This window comes from Neoarius graeffei, chromosome 13 (assembly GCF_027579695.1).
Source record: "Neoarius graeffei isolate fNeoGra1 chromosome 13, fNeoGra1.pri, whole genome shotgun sequence".
Classification (NCBI taxonomy): Eukaryota; Metazoa; Chordata; class Actinopteri; order Siluriformes; family Ariidae; genus Neoarius; species Neoarius graeffei.
The window spans coordinates 36,670,973-36,689,110 of record NC_083581.1 but is presented as its reverse complement, the minus strand read 5'-3'; the positions used below and the strand labels follow the sequence as shown (position 1 = coordinate 36,689,110).

At 42.6% G+C, this 18,138-nt stretch overlaps 1 protein-coding gene across 5 annotated transcripts in view; it reads right to left on the bottom strand.

Moving 5' to 3' along the window:
* The window catches only part of LOC132896665 (AP-1 complex subunit sigma-2), a 103,399-nt gene that overhangs the window by 66,569 nt on the left and 18,692 nt on the right, over positions 1–18,138 (bottom strand). For all 5 annotated transcript variants that reach the window (XM_060937655.1, XM_060937654.1, XM_060937652.1 and 2 more), the window contains exons 3-4: positions 5,281–5,389; positions 5,019–5,156 (exon numbers count right to left, since the gene is read on the bottom strand). In XM_060937655.1, the coding sequence (XP_060793638.1) occupies positions 5,019–5,156; positions 5,281–5,389 (247 nt within the window). The remainder of the gene's footprint in view (positions 1–5,018; positions 5,157–5,280; positions 5,390–18,138) is intronic.

Sequence of the window (18,138 nt, the reverse complement as noted above, 5' to 3'; positions counted from 1 at the left end):
CATTGGACAGTCCTTAACCCAATTCCAGTCATTTTAGCAATTTCCTTAGTTGTTTTCTTTGCTTGATGCAGGCCAATAATTTGATCTTTCTGAAACACAGTAACCTTTTGAGCACGGGATACATCTTCCGACATGGGTGTTAAAGAAATTAGAAACTACTCACTGCATCAGTTAGGGTTAAAAGAATTGTTGCCAGCTGAAACATTAATCACTGCAGTAATTACCCAATTAAAGACTCTTAAGTATTTGCTTATTTAAATCCAAATGGCAACTTTTTTTTGGCCAGGCAGTGCTGTATTTTCATTTACAGTAATTTACATGAACTTTGACACGGACTAATCAGGTGTGAATTAACAAAATTCTTTTAAAAAGATGCTAAATGACTTTCATACTGCCGTTTATGAATTACAATAAATATTAGTTCATATAAAGCTGGAGTTAATACTGAACGTGTGACAGGTGATTGTTATTGCATCGTAAAATATAAAGAGCCAATCATGGTTTAAATATGCAAATGTTGTTCATGCACAATAGGTTTCCCAGCAAAATTGAGCTGTGATACTTTTTACCTCGCCTGCTACGGAGTAAGCGGGGCAAGGTATTGTTTTTGGTCGGGTTGTTTCTTTGGGTTTTTTTTTTTGTTAGCAACGTTACGGGAAAACGGCTGGACCAATCTTCATGAAACTTTCAAGATAGATGGGCATTGGTCTCAAATAGAACCTCCAACATTTTGAGGGTCATCCAGTCAAGGTGACCAAAAAGTTCAATTTAAAAAAAATAAAAATCTTCCTTCACATTCATCATATTTACTTCAAACCAAATCCAAAATGTTCATCTTTAAATTCTGCTTCCATTGATATGCTACATGATGGGGTCTCTCTCATAGTTTTCTTAGCAGTTGGGGGTCAAATGTCAGAGGTCAAGGTCACAGGTTTTTAGAGGCTTATAACTGGGAAACGGTTCAAGATAGACAGATAATATTATTGACATATAGAAAGTCATATATGGACTCTCATTTGGCACCATGACCTTTGACCTTGAAAGGTCATACGCAGGGTCACAGATTTTCAGAGGCTCTTAAGTGGGAAACGGTTCAAGATAGAGAGATGCTTTACATTCTTGACACATAGAAAGTCATATATGGGCGCTCATTTGGCACCACGACCTTTGACCACGAGTGACCCTGAAATGTCAAACTCAAGGCCGTGGATTTTCATAGGACTATAACTTGACAGCTGATGATTGAGAAATATTACCATTATCAACATATAGGTAGTTCCATATGGGTCATTTAACACCATGAATGGTGACCTTGAAAAGTCAAACTGAAGGTCACAGATTCACCTTGTAACATGAATAGGCCAGACTGCCAGGTGAGGTTTCTTTTGCCTGGCAACACTTGTTTTTGCTACATTTCCTGGTATGTAATGACATGACTTTTATAAAACAACATCAGACCAGGAAAAAAAAAAAATTGCTGCAATTAGTATATTTTTCCTTTGAGCGTACTCTTAGATATTAATTACAGTGCTGAGTGACACAGACGCAGTAAAAAATAAATAATCAATCTAATACAGATACAGCCTGTACTTTTTCTGTAATGTATTTGTTTACATCTTTCACGTACTGGACAGTTAATTATAAAAGTATGCAGTTTGAGACACAGCTACAAACGCGTGTGTGTACATGTTTGTGTCTGTGTCTATCCAAAGCAACGGAGAGTACACAGTGACTAAGCCTATAAAGCTCCAACAGCTCCAACAGCTCCAAGCCTGCTGGTGTGAGTGCCATAGCTGTACATTCAAACAGAGAGAAAGAGAGGGAGAGTTTATGTGGGTGTGTAAGTGTGTGTGCAGTTCCTCTGGGCTGTTTATATATTTAAGAAGAAGAAGGAAAAAAAAAAAAAAGATCTCCCGACTGAGGAATCACCTTCATACCAGGAATAATACAACTGACAACTAACGAGAGTTATGAAATAACATCATAAAGAGCACAAGAAAGGGAGAGACTAAATAAATAAATAAATAAATAAAAAGATACGGAGGGTGATGTAAACCTCAGAACGTGTACAAAATCACAAAAAGATGTGTATTGAAGCTCTGACTGAAAGGAGAGGCTGTTGGGGAAAACATCAAAAATGTAACACTAATACATAATCTTATTCACAGCAGCCACTAGGACAGAAGTCGACAGCAAACCGCTGTATACGCAGTGCCGCTACATTATTAGATAGCTAGGTGCCATTATTTTTGTATTTATACACTTGCACTTTGTATTTTACCTTCCAGTGTGTGTAGTGCTGGCTGGTATGAGTGTATCAGGTGCAGCAGTGTTGCTGGGGTTTTTAAAACACTGATGATTCGGGAGTGAATTATTCTTTTGAAACGATTCTTTTTACTGAATCAACTGAATCGATTCACAAGTCAATCTGAATCAAAAGTTTGTGCTGTGATGCAATGTTGATGCAATGTTAAAATTTCTGAAACCAGTAACTCTAACATTCTAACAGTTTAAGCTCATGCAACAAGAAACAGAGCATCGGAACATATAGGGAGGGAAAGTGAAACACAGTGATCCTAGTGGTAGCGTTCCTAAGCCGAGAGCCATACTATTGAAAATCCCAGAGACATACATGTCAACCTTTGGTCAATCAAACCTGTATAACCAACCTCCAAAATCCGTATTTCCCTTATAAAATCCTTATAAGATGCAAATTAAAATAATTTACCTAAAATTTGAATGATAATTAACAATGATATATCCAAGTTACTTTTTATTCAGTATTAATAACAATACCCCTTCAGAATGAATACAAAGCTCCAATGTCTGACAAAAACACAAAGTGTCACTCTAATGTTCTGAATTGTACTCCATGACAGCTTTTTTAGCGCTCTGCACCAATACCTCACTAGGCTGCATGTCACAGCAAGTGTCTGTGTTGATCTTGCCGGAGTGCCCATTCAGAATCTTTTCAGTCGCTAGTGAAAGTCGCTCAGATGGAAATACGCTTTTCAAACAAAATGTTACTTCCCGGTTGGCGGGATTCTCGCAATGCGGTGTGCGCATGATCAAAAGTGGAACGAAGTCTCGCTACCACAAGATAACACGTGATTTCATAAGACTTTACTGGCTGGCTGTGGTGTACAGTATGTTTGTAAATGTTATGCGCTCTTTTATCATCGTGGGAATTGATTATAGCTCTAAATAAATATTGAAGTTTTTTTAAAGAATCCGTATAACTTTATTTGTACGCCCGTACACTACGTTTATTGAATCAAATCCGTATAAAATACAGACATTCCGTATAGGTTGACATGTATGCATAGAACCGATTTTTTAAAAAATCCCACGAAGTTATGACGTGGAACTTGTACACCCCCAAAAAATATGTTGTATATGTTGGGATTATCTACTAACTGTGAAAGTATCAGGTGAAATTTCGCTGTCTTTTAAAAGATCGAAATTGCGCCTTACCTGTCAGAAACGGACTACAACCAAACTGTCTAGTCAGAGTCGCTCATATTACGTCAGCAGTAGCCTTGATAAGTTTTGTTCTTCATACTAGCCCTTACGAGTGCTGACAGCTCTCCCTGTGATTAGCAGCAGTTGACTACATGCCCTGATCTGTAATGGTTATCCCCACGAGGGATGCATTTCTTATTGGTACAGAAATACTCCGCCAACCACGCTATACAAATCGTCATGTTGGTGTAGGCTACTCGCCGGCCGCTACCTGCTACAGATTTGGAAAGGCGCTAGACTTGCGGTGACGTCACATACGCGACGTCGGGTCCGTGTAGTCTTTGATCAGCTTATTAAAAAACATTCAAAACAATTCAAAACGGTGGAAAAAATAAAGTATGATCACCAGGATCGATAGAGCTGCCCGACATGCACAACATATGGAAGCCATTGTCTTAACTTTGAAGTGTAACCCGAAATGTAATTTTTTGAAAAGATATTCCTATTCATTTTGCCATAGAGGTTGGAATGCATCCAGTAGGGGGCGATGAGATTACTCATTCATCTCATCTCATTATCTCTAGCAGCTTTATCCTGTTCTACAGGGTCGCAGGCAAGCTGGAGCCTATCCCAGCTGACTACGGGCGAAAGGCGGGGTACACCCTGGACAAGTCGCCAGGTCATCACAGGGCTGACACAGACACAGACAACCATTCACACTCACATTCACACCTACGCTCAATTTAGAGTCACCAGTTAACCTAACCTGCATGTCTTTGGACTGTGGGGGAAACCGGAGCACCCGGAGGAAACCCACGCAGACACGGGGAGAACATGCAAACTCCGCACAGAAAGACCCTCGCCGGCCACGGGGCTCGAACCCGGACCTTCTTGCTGTGAGGCGACAGCGCTAACCACTACACCACCGTGCCACCAGAAACACAATTATGACCCAAAAAACTTTTTTCTAAAAAACACTGCATTTTGTTGGGAATAAAAAGTGATCTAGTGGATGAGAAGGGGAAAAAAAAAAAAACAGAACACCCCCCAGCAAGTATAAAAGCAGCTTTAAAATGCTTTTCCATGGATGTGTGGATTCAGGGGACAAGCTCCAGTCTCAGCAGTTTTAGAGCCAAGTCATTGTGTTATGTACAAATTTAAAAAAAAAAAAAATAATCAATCAACCACAGAGAATCGAGCAAGTAGCACTTTAATCTTTGGGAACAGAGTTACCATCCCAAGATAATCTTTGAATATGCACAATACAGTATAAGAGGGATATTTTCTTTTTTATTTTACACCAATCTTCAAACCTCCCTGCACGCTTCATGTCTTATTATAACGACAGCAGTGTGTATAGCACCCTTATCTGTAAAGTTCATACTTTTTTCCATGCACAGCATGTGTTAATCCTGAAGTGCATTGTTAGTGTCGGTCTCTGAAGCTAGCGCTACTGCCGGCTCTCAGGTTTCTCAAAAATCCCAGCAAGGCTGCAGAACCTGATCTACCAAAATAAGATCTGGTCAGCAGTGGTTCTGTGGTGTTCACTAAAGTACCTCCTGCAGCAGGTCAGCCTGTTCGATCGCCTTCAAGACGTTCTTCTTGGATGTCTCTTGAGCTTCTCCACCCAAAAGGAACTCGTCTAGGATGAAGTATGCCTTCTCGAAGTTGAAGATAATGTCCAGCTCGCACACCTGCACCAACAGAGAAACACCAGCTTACTCTTTTAGCCGAGTTTTGTTTCACACCCCACACACACACACGTTTTTCCACAGCTCCCAAGGAGCATCGAATATGAAGCACAGGAAAGACACCTACACTTCCAAAATACTTATCCAGCAGCTCCACGTAGCGATGAATGATCTCCAGGGTGATCAGCTCGTTGTCCTGGTCCTCGATGGCACAGCAGAAATACAAACTAGCGTATCTATGGCATGCAAACACATAGAAAAATGCATTTGTGAAGCTAATTTCATCAAGCAGGCTCTCAGAATTGATGTTTTTAGTATAACAGCATCATCACATGCAAGGAATAAAACGCTTACAGTACGTGCTGTTATGGGAAAATAAATCAATAACAGAGTGGCCTGATGTGAAGCAGAGTTACAGTTACCATCTCAAAGCTGATTATTTTCCAATAACAGCACGCTGCCCTTCTTATACCGCAGTAATTTGCCAAGGATTATGATTTTTTTAAAAATTTATTAATGAAGGACACCATACTCTTTACCCATTTATAGTTACATTTAATGCTGATGTTCTCATCAGGCATGACACCTATAACAAATTTATGCTTAATTCTTTACAAATCTATGACGGCTTGTTTAAAGCATAACAATGAATACAGGAAGGTTATGCAGGATTTTTTTTTTCAAAAGCATTGCAGCATAATCAATTTTGCATGGTTCCCAGAGATACTCTAAAAACAGTGATTTTTATGGTTTACGGAAACCAGGCCACTTTGTGCTAGTGCTCCATCAAGCAGGATAGAAATGTCTGTGCTGAACTGGCGCATAGTAACTGCCACAAACCCTCCATGCTTTTGGCTAATAAAGGAAAAAAAAACGTTATTTTTCACTCAGTCAAATTCCTTTGTTCCAGAAAAAGCACACACCCTGATTTATTCCCCCCTCTTTCTTTCTCTGATGATATATAGGACTGGAGAATAGCTGAGCAAGCGTTTGCGCTCCTTGAAAGCATTTAACTCTGAGCACGAGAACGGCGGAGCTCCAGCCTTGTCAGCCTCCCACCCTCTTAATAAAGCACTAGTGCATAATCCGGATTCGGTAAAACCTGCTGCAGTGGCCGCTTTTTTCTGTTTGGCTGTTTTACGTGGCTATGGGGAATGGTGACAGCTGGTGATTAATCGTTTACATGCTGTGAGGCACTAAAGAGGCAGCAAATGATTTCTATGGCAGAGTGCTGAGCCTGGAGGACCACGGCGATGTTTTCCCTGTCACGGCATGTTCGATTCAACCTGTTGGATAATTATTGAGAACTTCATTACTCAGCCGTGTAGGAACAGGGGAAAGTCTCAAAATAAGTGACGGCGTCTGTCTATAGCTATTTAATCCATTAGTCTACATTTGTAGTGTTTATATATAGATTTCTGCATGTATCCTGTCTTTGTGTGGGGTGCCACTTGGTGCGACACCAAGAGTGCCACTTGGTGCGACACCAAGAGTGCCACTTGGTGCGACACCAAGAGTGCCACTTGGTGCGACACCAAGAGTGCCACTTGGTGCGACACCAAGAGTGCCACTTGGTGCGACACCAAGAGTGCCACTTGGTGCGACACCAAGAGTGCCACTTGGTGCGACACCAAGAGTGCCACTTGGTGCGACACCAAGAGTGTCACTTGGTGCGACACCAAGAGTGTCACTTGGTGCGACACCAAGAGTGTCACTTGGTGCGACACCAAGAGTGTCACTTGAGCCCTATTCGCACGGGATAAGTATTACCTATGGACCTCTGGTAATTCACAATTACCCCCGCACCTCTGTGTTATTGTGTGGCGCATTCGGACGGGATAAGCAAAAGTCTGTAATTCACTGAATTTACAGACATTGTGACCGGATGTGTCATAAGTTCACAACATCCTGTTTCGTCTTGTAGACAGGAGTTTCTGCTTATCTGGTTCAAATACGGGATAGGCCTACTACCACTTGCCCCTGAAATGCTGTTTATCAAAATTTTGCCCGTATCCTCCATTATAAAGTACAAGAGACACGCGTTTAAGAATTACAAACACAGATATGCGCATTCACACGGGACTTGTATTACCACTGGACGTCTGTGTTTTGCCGAAACACAGTAGGTAATTCGCGGTGGAATTATTACTTGGCAAATTACGGACATGGCGCATTCGCACGGGACTAAGAACTCAGACATTCTCTGTAATTATTCCGAATTACCAGAGGTCCACAGGTAATACTTATCCCGTGCGAATAGGGCATTGGTGCGACACCAAGAGTGTCACTTGGTGCGACACCAAGAGTGTATTGTCTTCCGGTCAGAGTCATGTTTCTGCCTCATACCCAGGGTTCCAAGATGCACCATGACCTTGCCCAGGATAAAGTACTTGCTATAGTATGAACACCAACCAAATTCCCTACAGGTTTCCCTTTTGCTTTTCAGAAGCTTTTAAACCTGAAGTGTGTTACACACTACTATTCTGGATCATATAGATTACTAAATGCTTTAAAACAACTATGAGATCATAGTTTCCAATCAGAGATGCAGCTAATCACTACGATCACAATGATGGCTGAAGGGGGGGGGAACCCCCAAAAACAAACAACAACAAAAAACAAACAAACACAGAGCTTGTCAGTGTGTTTAGCTTCTCATGCTGCTACACAGAGGCAAAAATATATGTCCCAGAATAGCCATCACGAAACTCAAACATTTTACCGGTCGACATGGAAACCTGGTGGACAGAAATATCCTCCAGATGTATAAAAGGTGTGGAGGTGTGGATGTGAACTATGCCAATTGCAACATTAGCCTGAAATTTAATTCGGGTCATTTATAAATGCTGAAAAAAAGGAGGCATTGCTATATGTAGTCTGTAAAGGAAGTGGAAAACAAGTTGTACTGGCCTCTGGCTAGTTTCCAAATGCTTCCTATAAATATTTACCCAAGCTTAATTGGCTCTGGGAAGCCGTTGCCATCTAAGACATGCTCCTCCCTCGTAAAATCTGTCCTTGGCCATTATTAAATAATCCAGCTATGAAACTGCATTCAACTTCAGGCACCAAGTTAAACCTGAGCAAATTACTAGGATTGGAGCTGTTAGGTTTAGTGATCGATGACGAGCAGCTGAGTATATCTTCAGTCTCAGATTGGGACACCAGGAGTCAATATCAGAATAAATGAGTTCTGTGAGAACACCAGGGGTTGTCTTGTATGGAGGCCAGAAAGTGTCCGAGTGCATTAATTGATTATTTTAATGCAGTTAAAAAAAAAAAGGGAGTGAGAGATGTGTGAGAGGAGAGGAGTGAGAAACAGGAATTACACACACACACACACACACACACACACACACACACACACACACACACACACACACACACACACACAAGTACCATAGGTGTTCTTGGTCTCTAGAGACTAATTAATTAATTTAGCAAGGCTAGGAGACAAACCTACTGATACACCCCCCAAAAAAATGTCCTTGGTACAAAGATAAATTTGTGAATTTGTCATCATCATGCAGGTTTAGTGAAACAGAGTCTATATTGAGCACCCAGATTACACACACACACACTACCTCAGCCAGGAAGTTTACCTGCACTTTTCTGTGGTTCATGAGGTGTGATGCATTGCGTGCCAGCAAATATGATCAAGTGACAAAACAAGACTTTGCACCGTCTATAATGACATTGAGCACGTCAGTCATACAGAAACACATTAAGCCATTTCAAGCCCTTACTTCTAGAAAGATACAAATACAGGGGGCTGCAAAAGTAGGTATACAGTAAGGATTATTCCAGTTATAACAGTGGTGCTAGGTTTCATTTAATACTTACGTTTTGTTTTTCATTACTGTGTGTGTATATATATATATATATATATATATATATATATATATATATATATATATATATATATAATCAAAGCAGGTGGGTGGAGCACAGAAGCACGGCAGGCCAGAACTGAGTTCTCACAAACTTTTTAAAGATATATATGTAGCTGGGGCGGCACGGTGGTGTAGTGGTTAGCGCTGTCGCCTCACAGCAAGAAGGTCCGGGTTCGAGCCCTGTGGCCGATGAGGGCCTTTCTGTGTGGAGTTTGCATGTTCTCCCCGTGTCCGCGTGCGTTTCCTCCGGGTGCTCCGGTTTTCCCCACAGTCCAAAGACATGCAGGTTAGGTTAACTGGTGACTCTAAATTGACCGTAGGTGTGAATGTGAGTGTGAATGTGAGTCTATGTGTCAGCCCTGTGATGACCTGGCGACTTGTCCAGGGTGTACCCCGCCTTTCGCCCGTAGTCAGCTGGGATAGGCTCCAGCTTGCCTGCGACCCTGTAGAACAGGATAAAGCGGCTACAGATAATGAGATGAGATGAGATATATGTAGCTTTTCAGCTCACTCACTCTCTCATGCACACATTTCGGGTCGGGAGAGAGCTCCCTTTCTCTGCTCTCTCTTTCCTTTTATAGGGCGCGGTCACTGGAGGGGACACACAAACACAGGTTAATTCACATCAGATTCAGTGATACTACCACTTACCTTCCCTGACTCCGCCCTCCATTCACAGACCAACGCTTGACCACGCCCCCACTGCCACAACATTATCCTCCTAGGGCCTAGCGGTCACATACGTGGACAGCACTTTTTAGAAATTCAGAACAAGAATCCACATATGTGGACATACTTTTTCTCAAAAAGTACATCTTATCAAAGATGATGCTTAGTTTTTATTCTAATCAGGTTCTAAGCCCAAATAGCAAAAAGAAATAAAAAATGCATGTAAAAAAAACAGCTTGGGTCTTAGGAGGTTAAATATGATCTCTGTGAATAAAACAAGCTGATTTCTAGCCTGACATTAGTAAAATGTCTAGAAATGGGCTTAATTATGTTATATTTGAACTACTAGATTAACATTTAAAATATTTTGCAGTGTACATCAGGTATGGTGAGATGGGATTCAAGAACCAGCGGAGTCCCAGTTGAGAACGGGTTCCAAACTGTCCGAGCCGTCAGAATCCTATGCCTCGGAGGTTATTGTTTCTAGCATGTTTTTTTTTCTGACAGCTTTTTCCCCCCCTCATTGCAAAACATCTGCATCGACACTTTTGGAAACTGACAGAAAGGAAGAAGTGGTCCAAAGCATAGCTTCATTTCACAAAGAAAGACGACAAGGGTATGTGCAATATCTGTAAAACAGTTATTAAAAGGTGGAACCACCAGCAATATGCTGAAACCAGGGATTTTGCAATGATTTTTCTTGTCAGTCTGATGACTAAAAGAATTCATTTCACTGGACAAATCTGAAAAACTCACTGGTCATGTTTCAACAACTGTATACATTAATAAATATAATGTACACCTAGGTTGATGGATGAATGAATGACAATGATGTCAAATCAGTTTGAATATTTAGTGAACAGAAATGATTAATTTTGAAATTTCATATTGCTTAGTCCCGAAACTTTCGGCAATTACGAAACATCTGTAGCCTGTAGTCTCATTTTTATCATTACCTTTAATAGGCTGTTTTTCCTGTCAAAACCCAAATGTCCTGTTTAGGGATAGCCTTCGTTATAGCTACATTTTGATGAGCATTATTACTCGCAAATTTTTTTCATTTATCCATGTTTTATAAATACCAGGCAAAAAACTGGTAATTCCCAGCGAACATAAACACTGGTTGAAACACATTTTGACAAAACATGGGCAAAATTCCAGGAATGCCATGCATTTAACACTCTACACACGAGTGCCACTGCTTCCCAATCGAGCAGCACATCTGTTACCAAGGGGAAAATATCCTGTTATAATAATAACAGAGCCACACAGGCAGGCTTGCTTAGCAGATTTAGCAGATCCTCCCAGAGAAAGCAAAACATGCTCATTTTTCTGCAGAAGAATTGTGATTTTATTTTATGCACCTGCTTTGTATTTGGTTCAAGCTTATCTCTTTTGAAAAGGAAAACTGTAGCTTCTTTTAAACATGTTCAAATGTTATTAGGCAGATATTCTACAGTGCGTTCACAAAAACAGCTGCGCTGATGCTGGAAACATGTGTAGGCCCACTTTTGTTCCACACAGAAAACTGATCAGGAAGCAGAATTGATAACGTCATCATTATCAATAAAATTCTAATCAATTCCCATCCCTATGAATAACTAATTGGGAAGCCATTGCACAAATATGCTCATTCTTGTTTAAATTTGAGTTTTATTGATTTTTTTTGTGGTTGTTGCTTTTAATATTATTGCATTTCTTTGGATTCACTGATGCAATGTTAGACATTTGAGGCTACAGGCTACTATAATGCTTTACATTATCTGTGTAGCCCCGGAAAAACCAATCAAGGAACAAAAAATAGGAAGTCAACAAACCCAGTGGTTGTTGAGATTCCCGTTTGAAAAAAAAGGTACTGAAAGTAGCGGAGTATATTTGATCATTTGGTAGATATTGCAAAAGTATTCGTCCCCCTTGGTGTTTGTCCCGTTTTGTCGCATTACAAGCTGGAATTAAAATGGATTTTTGGAGGGTTAGCACCATTTGATTTACACAACATGCCTACAGCTTTAAAGGTGAAAATTGTTGTTTAATTGTGGCACAAACAATAATTAAGATGAAAAAAAAAACAGAAATCTGGAGTGTGAATAAGTATTCACCCCCTTTCGTATGAAACCCCTAAATAACCAATTCACTTCATAAGTCACATAATTAGTTGATTAAGATTCATCTGTGGGCAATCAAAGTGTCACATGATGTCTGTATAAATCACCCTGTTCTGGAAGGACCCTGACTCTGCAACACTACTAAGCAAGCAACATGAGAACCAAGGAGCCTCCAAACAGGTCAGAGACAAAGTTGTGAAGAAGTATAGCATATGGCTCTACAAAGTATTGACTTTAGGGAGTGTTGAATACCTATGCACACTCCAGATTTCTGTTTTTTTTTTCTCATCTTAATTGTTTGTATCACAAAAAAAAAGAAGCTATTTTCACTTTTAAAAGTTGCAGGCGGGCGGCACGGTGGTGTAGTGGTTAGCACTGTCGCCTCACAGCAAGACGGTCCTGGGTTCGAGCCCCGTGGCCGGCGAGGGCCTTTCTGTGTGGAGTTTGCATGTTCTCCCTGTGTCTGCGTGGGTTTCCTCCGGGTGCTCCGGTTTCCCCCACAGTCCAAAGACATGCAGGTTAGGCTAATTGGTGGCTCTACATTGACCGTGGGTGTGAATGTGAGTGTGAATGGTTGTTTGTATCAGCCCTGCGATGATCTGGCGACTTGTCCAGGGTGTACCCTGCCTTTCACCCATAGTCAGCTGGGATAGGCTCCAGCTTGCCTGCGACCCTGTAGAACAGGATAAGCGGCTACAGATAATGGATGGATGGCTGGATGGATGGTGGTCCCTCTTTTTAAGAAAGGGGACCGGAGAGTGTGCCCCAATTATAGGGGAATCACACTTCTCAGCCTCCCAGGGAAGGTTTACTCCAGGGTACTGGAGAGGAGAATTCGACCAATAGTCGAACCTCGGATCCAGGAGGAACAATGCGGTTTTCGTCCTGGTCGCGGAACACTGGACCAGCTCTATACCCTTCATAGGGTGCTCGAGGGTTCATGGGAGTTTGCCCAACCAGTCCACATGTGCTTTGTGGATCTGGAGAAGGCATTCGACCGTGTCCCCCGTAGTATTCTGTGGGGGGTGCTTCGGGAGTATGGGGTTCGGGGCTCTTTGCTAAGGGCTGTCCGGTCCCTGTACGAACGGAGCAGGAGTCTGGTTCGCATTGCCGGCAGTAAGTCAGACCTGTTCCCAGTGCATGTTGGACTCCGGCAGGGCTGCCCTTTGTCACCGGTTCTGTTCATAATTTTTATGGACAGAATTTCTAGGCGCAGCCGGGGGCCAGAAGGAATCCTGTTTGGGAACCACAGGATTTCATCTCTGCTTTTTGCGGATGATGTTGTCCTGTTGGCTTCTTCAAACCAGGACCTTCAGCATGCACTGGGGCGGTTTGCAGTCGAGTGTGAAGCGGCTGGGATGAGAATCAGCACCTCCAAGTTCGAGGCCATGGTTCTCGACCGGAAAAGGGTGGCTTGCCCTCTCCAGGTTGGTGGAGAAGTTCTGCCTCAAGTGGAGGAGTTTAAGTATCTCGGGATCTTGTTCACGAGTGAGGGAAGGATGGAGCGTGAGATCGACAGGCGGATCGGTGCAGCCTCCGCAGTGATGCGGTCGCTTTACCGGTCCGTTGTGGTGAAGAAGGAGCTGAGCCAAAAGGCGAAGCTCTCAATTTACCGGTCGATCTACGTTCCGACTCTCACCTATGGTCATGAGCTTTGGGTAATGACCGAAAGGACAAGATCGCGGATACAAGCGGCCGAAATGAGTTTCCTTCGCAGGGTGGCTGGGCGCTCCCTTAGAGATAGGGTGAGAAGCACAGTCACTCGGGAGGAGCTCGGAGTAGAGCCGCTGCTGCTCCACATCGAGAGGAATCAGCTGAGGTGGCTCGGGCATCTTTTTCGGATGCCTCCTGGACGCCTCCCTGGGGAGGTGTTCCAGGCATGTCCCCCCGGGAGGAGGCCCCGGGGAAGACCCAGGACACGCTGGAGGGACTATGTCTCTCGGCTGGCCTGGGAACGCCTCGGTGTTCTTCCCGAGGAGCTGGCCGAGGTGTCTGGGGAAAGGGAAGTTTGGGCTTCCCTGCTTAGACTGCTGCCTCCGCGACCCGGTCCCGGATAAAGCGGAAGAAGACGAGACGAGACGAGGCTGGATGGATGGATAGATGGAAGTTGTAGGCAAGCTGTGTAATTCAAATGGTGCTAACCCCCCAAAAATCAATTGTAATTCCAGCTTGTAATGTGACAAAACAAGACAAACACCAAGGGGGACGAATACTTTTGCAAGACACTGTATGTTTACCCAAAGCAATGTACATATGAAGTAGACTCCAACACAAGCATCAAGCTCAACAGTTAAACGTAAATCATTTTGCTTAGACGGTTATCTTGTTTACTTTGATTGATTATTTGCAGGTTTGGAGCTAAACATTCCAGTCACTGGAACAGAACTTTCTGTACTAAAGCTGCTAGATTAACTTGAAGAGGAAACAATTACTCTCTTCTTCACAGCTTATTGGGCCTCTCTGAAATTGGCTTATTATACTCCTCGAGTGGCGGCACAGTGGTGTAGTGGTTAGCACTGTCGCCTCACAGAAAGAAGGTCCTGGGGTCGAGGGCCTTTCTGTGTGGAGTCTGCGCGGGTTTCCTCTGGTTTCCCCCCACAGTCCAAAGGCATGCAAGTTAGGCTAATTGGTGGCTCCAAATTGACCATAGGTGTGAGTGTGAATGGTTGTCTGTGTCAGCCCTGCGATTACCTTGTCCAGGGTGTACCCGCCTCTCACCTATAGTCAGCTGGGATAGGCTCCAGCTTGCCTGCGACCCTGTCGAATAGGATGGATGGATGGATGGATGGTCCTCTTGAACTATACCACATGAAAGTCTTCAGGTTTGTGGTTTCTGGGTAACAAGCTGCATTATTTTGTGTAAGATTAAAAGAAAAAGAGAGAGGGCGAGAGAGAGAGGTGAAGAAATAACCATTTTTATTCTATCCATATTCACTGGATATGAGCAATCGTGAACTATGATTGGCTACTCTACTGCTAGGATATCGACTCATATACCGTGAGCAGGAAAAGAAAAAAAAAAAAAGCGGAGCATGTTGCTGAACCAACCGAGGACAAAACTCTACTCGAAAAAAAAAGCAAACAAAATATGGAATAAAAGTATTTAATGGGAGGAACGTATCTTTTTTTATTTTAAAGAAATTATTATTATTATTATTATTATTATTATTATTATAGCATTTTTCACAAATTGCTACTGTCATTTCGCCGGTTTATTTACATTCTAAGCGGAAATGATTTTGTCGGACATTTTGTATAAAGTTTTTATTTATTGTATATGCAAAAAATAAAAATGCTCCGTTTCTCAAAATCCAGTGAATGTGGATAGAATAAAACGGTTATTCCGCTCACTCAATCTCGTCGTACATGGCTTATAAGTCAACTCGGTGCTACACGCCTTGTCGGCTATCGGCTCATCTACGACTCAATTTCGTGGAATAACTGTTAAAGTACAAGAGTGAAACTATAAATGGATAAAACATCCAACTAAAAATTGTAATTGTCGACAAATTGATGTGATACAATTGGAATCAAACACCTTGTGATGTGCTGTTACAAGATAATCAACTTCACAGTGGTAAAAAGAACTAATTTATGTTGGATAGCAATCACACCAGTCCATTATTGATTATATTCCTACGGTATATCAGCACACACTCCAGGGTTTTATTTACTTGCTTACCATTTGAGTAGTTGCTTGAATTTTTGGCAAGTTGCCATCCCCACTGGGTTGTGTTTTTAGAACCTAGACAAGTTTCCAGCTCTTTCTACACTAGCAAACCAAGACACCGGCATCGGATGGAGACTGAGTAAGAGAGTCGTTCCCCCCCCCCAAGGGCTTTTGGGTCATACTGAATGAATCATCTCAAGATGTGAGAAGCTGAGATAATCTCAGGCTTTAAAGGATTTGAATCTAATGAAGTAGTCCGACAGCACGGAACAAATGTATACTAGATAGTGAGATTTCTTGCTTACCTCAAAAAAATAAACCAAATCAGACTACAGAAACGACACTTCAGTCCTCTACTGCTCAGCTATTGTACGCTTTAATTTAACATTCTGATATGGATACAGGGCGGCACGGTGGTGTAGTGGTTAGCACTGTCGCCTCACAGCAAGAAGGTCCTGGGTTCGAGCCCCGTGGCTGGCGAGGGCCTTTCTGTGTGGAGTTTGCATGTTCTCCCCGTGTCCGCATGGGTTTCCTCCGGGTGCTCCAGTTTCCCCCACAGTCCAAAGACATGCAGGTTAGGTTAACTGTTGACTCTAAATTGACCGTAGGTGTGAATGTGAGTGTGAATGGTTGTCTGTGTCTATGTGTCAGCCCTGTGATGACCTGGCGACTTGTCCAGGGTGTACCCCGCCTTTCGCCCGTAGTCAGCTGGGATAGGCTCCAGCTTGCCTGCGACCCTGTAGAACAGGATAAAGCGGCTAGAGATAATGAGATGAGATATGGATACAAGCGATTCTTTGGCATCACCGCACCTTATATCCATGGAGAGTAAAGGAGAGGTGGCACGGCAGTGCGTCACACAGTCAGTCAAATAGTGAAGCAGCAGCTCTGTGCACAGCTGCTGGCACTGATTGCGATGCCAGTCTTGTCATTTACTAATCAAATGTAGCATAAAACAAAATTGTCAGTTGCAGAGAGGATACAGTATGCGAGACATTGCATACAAACCTCCCAGGGTCTCTCTCTTTCTCATTTCTCTCACACGCATTGCCACCACGCTGTCTGATTCACCATGTCGGAACTGGACCAAAACCGCACACGTTCACCGCTTTCAATATTTCTGATGGCATTACAACATCCTGTGTTGCAACTCTATTTTTACTTGTTTTGTACCACACCTACATTGTGTAACAGTATAATTAATCAGGGTTCTCCACTTTTCAAAAATAAAAAGGTGGTGGCGGGGGTTTGGAGACCTGGGGTCCAGGGGCGGAGCCCCGGTGGGGGGCTTCACCCCCCTGAAGCTGACGGACTTTGGGCATTTTGACAGTGAAACTGGCCAATAAATGGATATGAAATGTTAAATCATTGTTAAAATATCATTTTACAAAAAATTATGGGCGGCACGATGGTATAGCGGTTAGCACTGTCGCCTCACAGCAAGAAGGTGCCGGGTTCGAACCCAGCGGCCAGCGAGGGCCTTTCTGTGTGGAGTTTGCATGTTCTCCCCGTGTCTGCGTGGGTTTCCTCTGGGTGCTCCGGTTTCCCCCACAGTCCAAAGACATGCAGTTAGGTTAACGTGGGGCGGCCTTGGGCTGAAGTGCCCTTGAGCAAGGTACCCAACCCCTGACTGCTCCCCGGGCGCTCTAGTGTGGCTGTCAGTTTCAAATATAAAACATGCATTCTTGATTATTTCTGGAGCAGGTGATAATTATTTATCGATCCTATGCCGGATCGTGTTCTAAAATTGCATTATTTTAAATGTAATAAACATTTCATTCTTGCAATGAACAGTGAACCTCCTACACGTGCTGTAATCCAGAAGCTGTGGTAATTACAAAATGCGGAATCTGTATTGTATTGAGCGAAACGAGTATGACACAATATATGTTTACACGTAAATTTTATTTTCTAAAATTATTTTTTTCTGTCTGTGAAGATACTCAGTCATCCAGGTACATAGTAATCTGTGGTTGGTAGAAGAGAGCAACTGGACTTGCTTGAAAAGACTTTTCAAGCAAGTCCAGTTGCTCTCTTCTACCAACCACAGATTACTATGTACCTGGATGACTGAGTATCTTCACAGATATGTTTCTACGCACTTTGGGATGAGTTCCCTTCGACTGGTGCGGGAGTATGAGAGGACTTCCAGAAAACTGGCAGACATCTTAGCCAGAGAGGATCGTTCAATTTTGTCAACCTGGAACGACCATCACTGAACAGAGGTGGGTGTCTATGACATCTATCAGCCACCTACAATGCAGCCATCAGCATTCTGATTCGAATTCTATGATCCATGAGAGGATAAATACTTGATACTCCCTATTAGACAGACAGAACTGAGGATGCCTTTCGGACGAGAGGCGAAACGTCTTCAAGACTTTTCAAGCAAGTCCAGTTGCTCTCTTCTACCAACCACAGAATATTTTTTTTCTGTGTGTGAAAAATAAATGAACTTCCATGCAAATGCATATAACCGCGATAATCTTCATTTAAAAAAAAAAAATCATAGACATGCCTTCGCTCAAAACTGCGTTTTGCTTTTTCGATTAACCGGAAGTAATGAAATTTACACAATTTTATGGGAAATTTGACTGGATATTTGTGTCACTTTGGAATTTAATGATAACGTTATCGTTTTTCATAAACTG